The 2670-nt window shown below is 35.4% G+C and overlaps 1 protein-coding gene across 1 annotated transcript; it reads left to right on the forward strand.

Annotated features, from left to right (window-relative positions):
* Positions 1–251: 251 nt before the first annotated feature.
* Positions 252–2282, forward strand: LOC129959740 (uncharacterized). Its single transcript, XM_056072632.1, has 2 exons — positions 252–266; positions 1923–2282. The coding sequence occupies exons 1-2, from the start codon at positions 252–254 to the stop codon at positions 2280–2282; spliced, it is 375 nt and encodes a 124-aa protein (XP_055928607.1).
* The last annotated feature ends 388 nt before the right edge of the window (positions 2283–2670 follow it).

Below are 2670 nucleotides of genomic sequence, written 5' to 3' on the forward strand. Positions count from 1 at the left end.
GTAAGAATTCTCTTTCAAAGAAGAGTCAAACAGCATTTAATTAGAAAGCATACTCGGTTCTAGAGTCTGGAAATTCGAACACGTATACTAAAAAAACATTAACAATCCATGTATCAACAAGTCATTTTAAACTTCTTAAGAGTTCTGCGTAAGAAAAGTACTATTATACTGTTATCGTCAAAAAAATGTTTCTTCGAGATTTTCGTTACATTTTAGACAATCTCTTATTCGAAAAGCGCAAATCTGTGAGCATGACGAGGTGGAAGGTATGAAATTCGACTTGCGATGTTTATATAAAAATTATAGATTTTTATCAAATTTTGAACGAAATCCGTCATTACGATGTCTGCCAATCCATGAACATATAAACTCGAAAAGTCAATAAAGTTTCACGCTAATAATATTGAAATGTTTCTAAATTGCTATATGATATTTTATCTTCAGATTTTTTTTCATTGGAGCAAAATTTGTTCAATCTCCCTAAAGTACTTGTTATGCAGAAGGATATATCTGATAAAATTTTCAGATATACCCTTTGTATCTGTATTAACATTATTTTTCGAAAACTCTAACGAATATGAAGGTAAAGTCCTTCTATTTGAATTCTACGCGGAAATGAAAAAAATCCGTATTCTAACAGTGTTGCTTTACAATTTCAAATGTCTGCTGTATCATTATTATTAGGAAGTGACGAAACACGTTTTCCTATATTCTAAACTGTATACCATTATAGTCTATTATTATTATTATTATTGATGAAAAATAACATATAGTCATTTTATGAAGTATCTTTTCTCGAAAAATAATATAGTCTTAAATTTTGTGCTAAATTCGCATTTTGTATAACATACTTAAGTAGAATTGGAAAAATTTTTCTCGGATTAAAAAAAAACACGCATACTTATTTGTATGAAATAATCAAAAATACAAACATTATGAAATTTCAATTAAAAAAATTATTTCTGAATCAAATTAAAAAAAAACTAACAAAAATTATTTCTGAATCAAACTAACAAAAATGATTCAATTGTACAGGGTGGTTATAATAAAAGTTACCCTGCTTAGATCTACATAGCGTCCGCTCTAGTGGAAGGATGTCGAAGAAACTTGATATTGAGGTTGTATGGATCATGGGGAAAAGAAATCTGCAGTAAAAAAAATAGTTTAAATTTTTGCCGGTAGATGGAGGTTTTCATGTACGATAAAGGCCGTTATGCAAATTTAGAGTAGTTTAAAATGCCAGTACTCACTGCCACAAAATCATTCTTCGCCATGCCTTAGAGAAGAAAGGAAGAACTTTACTGATAAAGTTGTTTTATCAGAACAGCAGTAATTTGACAGCTGCACTGCGAGAATATCGGCGATTAAAAGACTTACGGAAAGGGCCTATGTCCAGGCAGGTTTTGAAAAAGATGATTATTAAATTTGAAGAGACTGGAGAGTTGGGTGTGGTACAAGGAAGAGGACGGAAACGGATTTCAAATGAAATTGCGGAAGAAGTCGCACTTGCCGCGGTCGAAAGAACGTCCGATTCGCAATATTCTTCACCAAGTGCACGTGATTTGTCCCTCCCTTGGTCTGCAGTACGAAAGGTTCTTCGATCCATTGTAAATTAATATCCGTACAAGATCCATCATGTGCAAGCGCTGCATCCTGCAGACCCGGAGAAACGAAATCAATTTACTACAATTTTTTTTTTAGCCAGAATAGGCGTTGGTAATTCATGGCCTTGGAACATTTTGTGGTCGGACGAGGCTCCTTTTACCTTAGGCGGAGCAGTTAATACTCAGAACTGTCGCATATGGGGTACTGCAAGTCCTAATAATGTGCATGAACAGTCTCTACATCCTGATTACATTACTGTATGGTGTGGTTTTACTGCTGATTTCCTTCTTGGTCTTTTTTTTTTTTTTTTTGAGGAGAACACTCCTCATGGCCCTCAAACGTGTTCCGTTACGGGTGCCCGTTACCGCGACCTTCTTCAACAGCAAGTCATTCCTGCGTTACAAGAACGAGAATGTTTAGGGACTACTGTCTTCATGCAAGATGGTGCACCACCTCACATTGCTCGACCAGTGACGGCATTGCTTCGTGCCCTCTTTGAAGATCAACGGGTAATTTCAAGAAGTTTTCCAACTGCCTTGTCTCCGCGTTCTCCGGACTTGAATCCCTGTGATTTCTGGTTGTGGGGATTCCTGAAAGATCGTGTCTATGTAGGAAGCATACGGACTTTGCATGAATTGAAAGCAAGCATAACACGTCATGTTGCTGCAATTGATTGAGAAACCCTTCGTGCCACTGTTGAACACGCCATAACACGCTTTGCACATGTGCTTGAAGTAAATGGAATGAACACTGAACATGTATTGTAATTAAATAAAGTTTTTAAGTTCCAAATTGTGTTTTTGTTTTTCATGCACCGCCTTCTCAACTGGCGGTTGAAATTTGAACTAATTTTTTTATTGCAGATTTCTTTTCCCCATGATCCATACAACCTACGTATCAAGTTTCTTCGACATCCTCCAACTAGAGCGGACACTACATAGGTCTAAACAGGGTAACTTTAATTATAGCCACCCTGTATATAAAGAGCGCTAATGCTGCAATTACTAAAATATAGATGAACTTTACCAAATTAGTAAAAATATTAAGTTAATATAATCAAAAAAA

The sequence above is a fragment of the Argiope bruennichi genome, chromosome X2 (assembly GCF_947563725.1).
Source record: "Argiope bruennichi chromosome X2, qqArgBrue1.1, whole genome shotgun sequence".
In the NCBI taxonomy this organism is placed as follows: domain Eukaryota; kingdom Metazoa; phylum Arthropoda; class Arachnida; order Araneae; family Araneidae; genus Argiope; species Argiope bruennichi.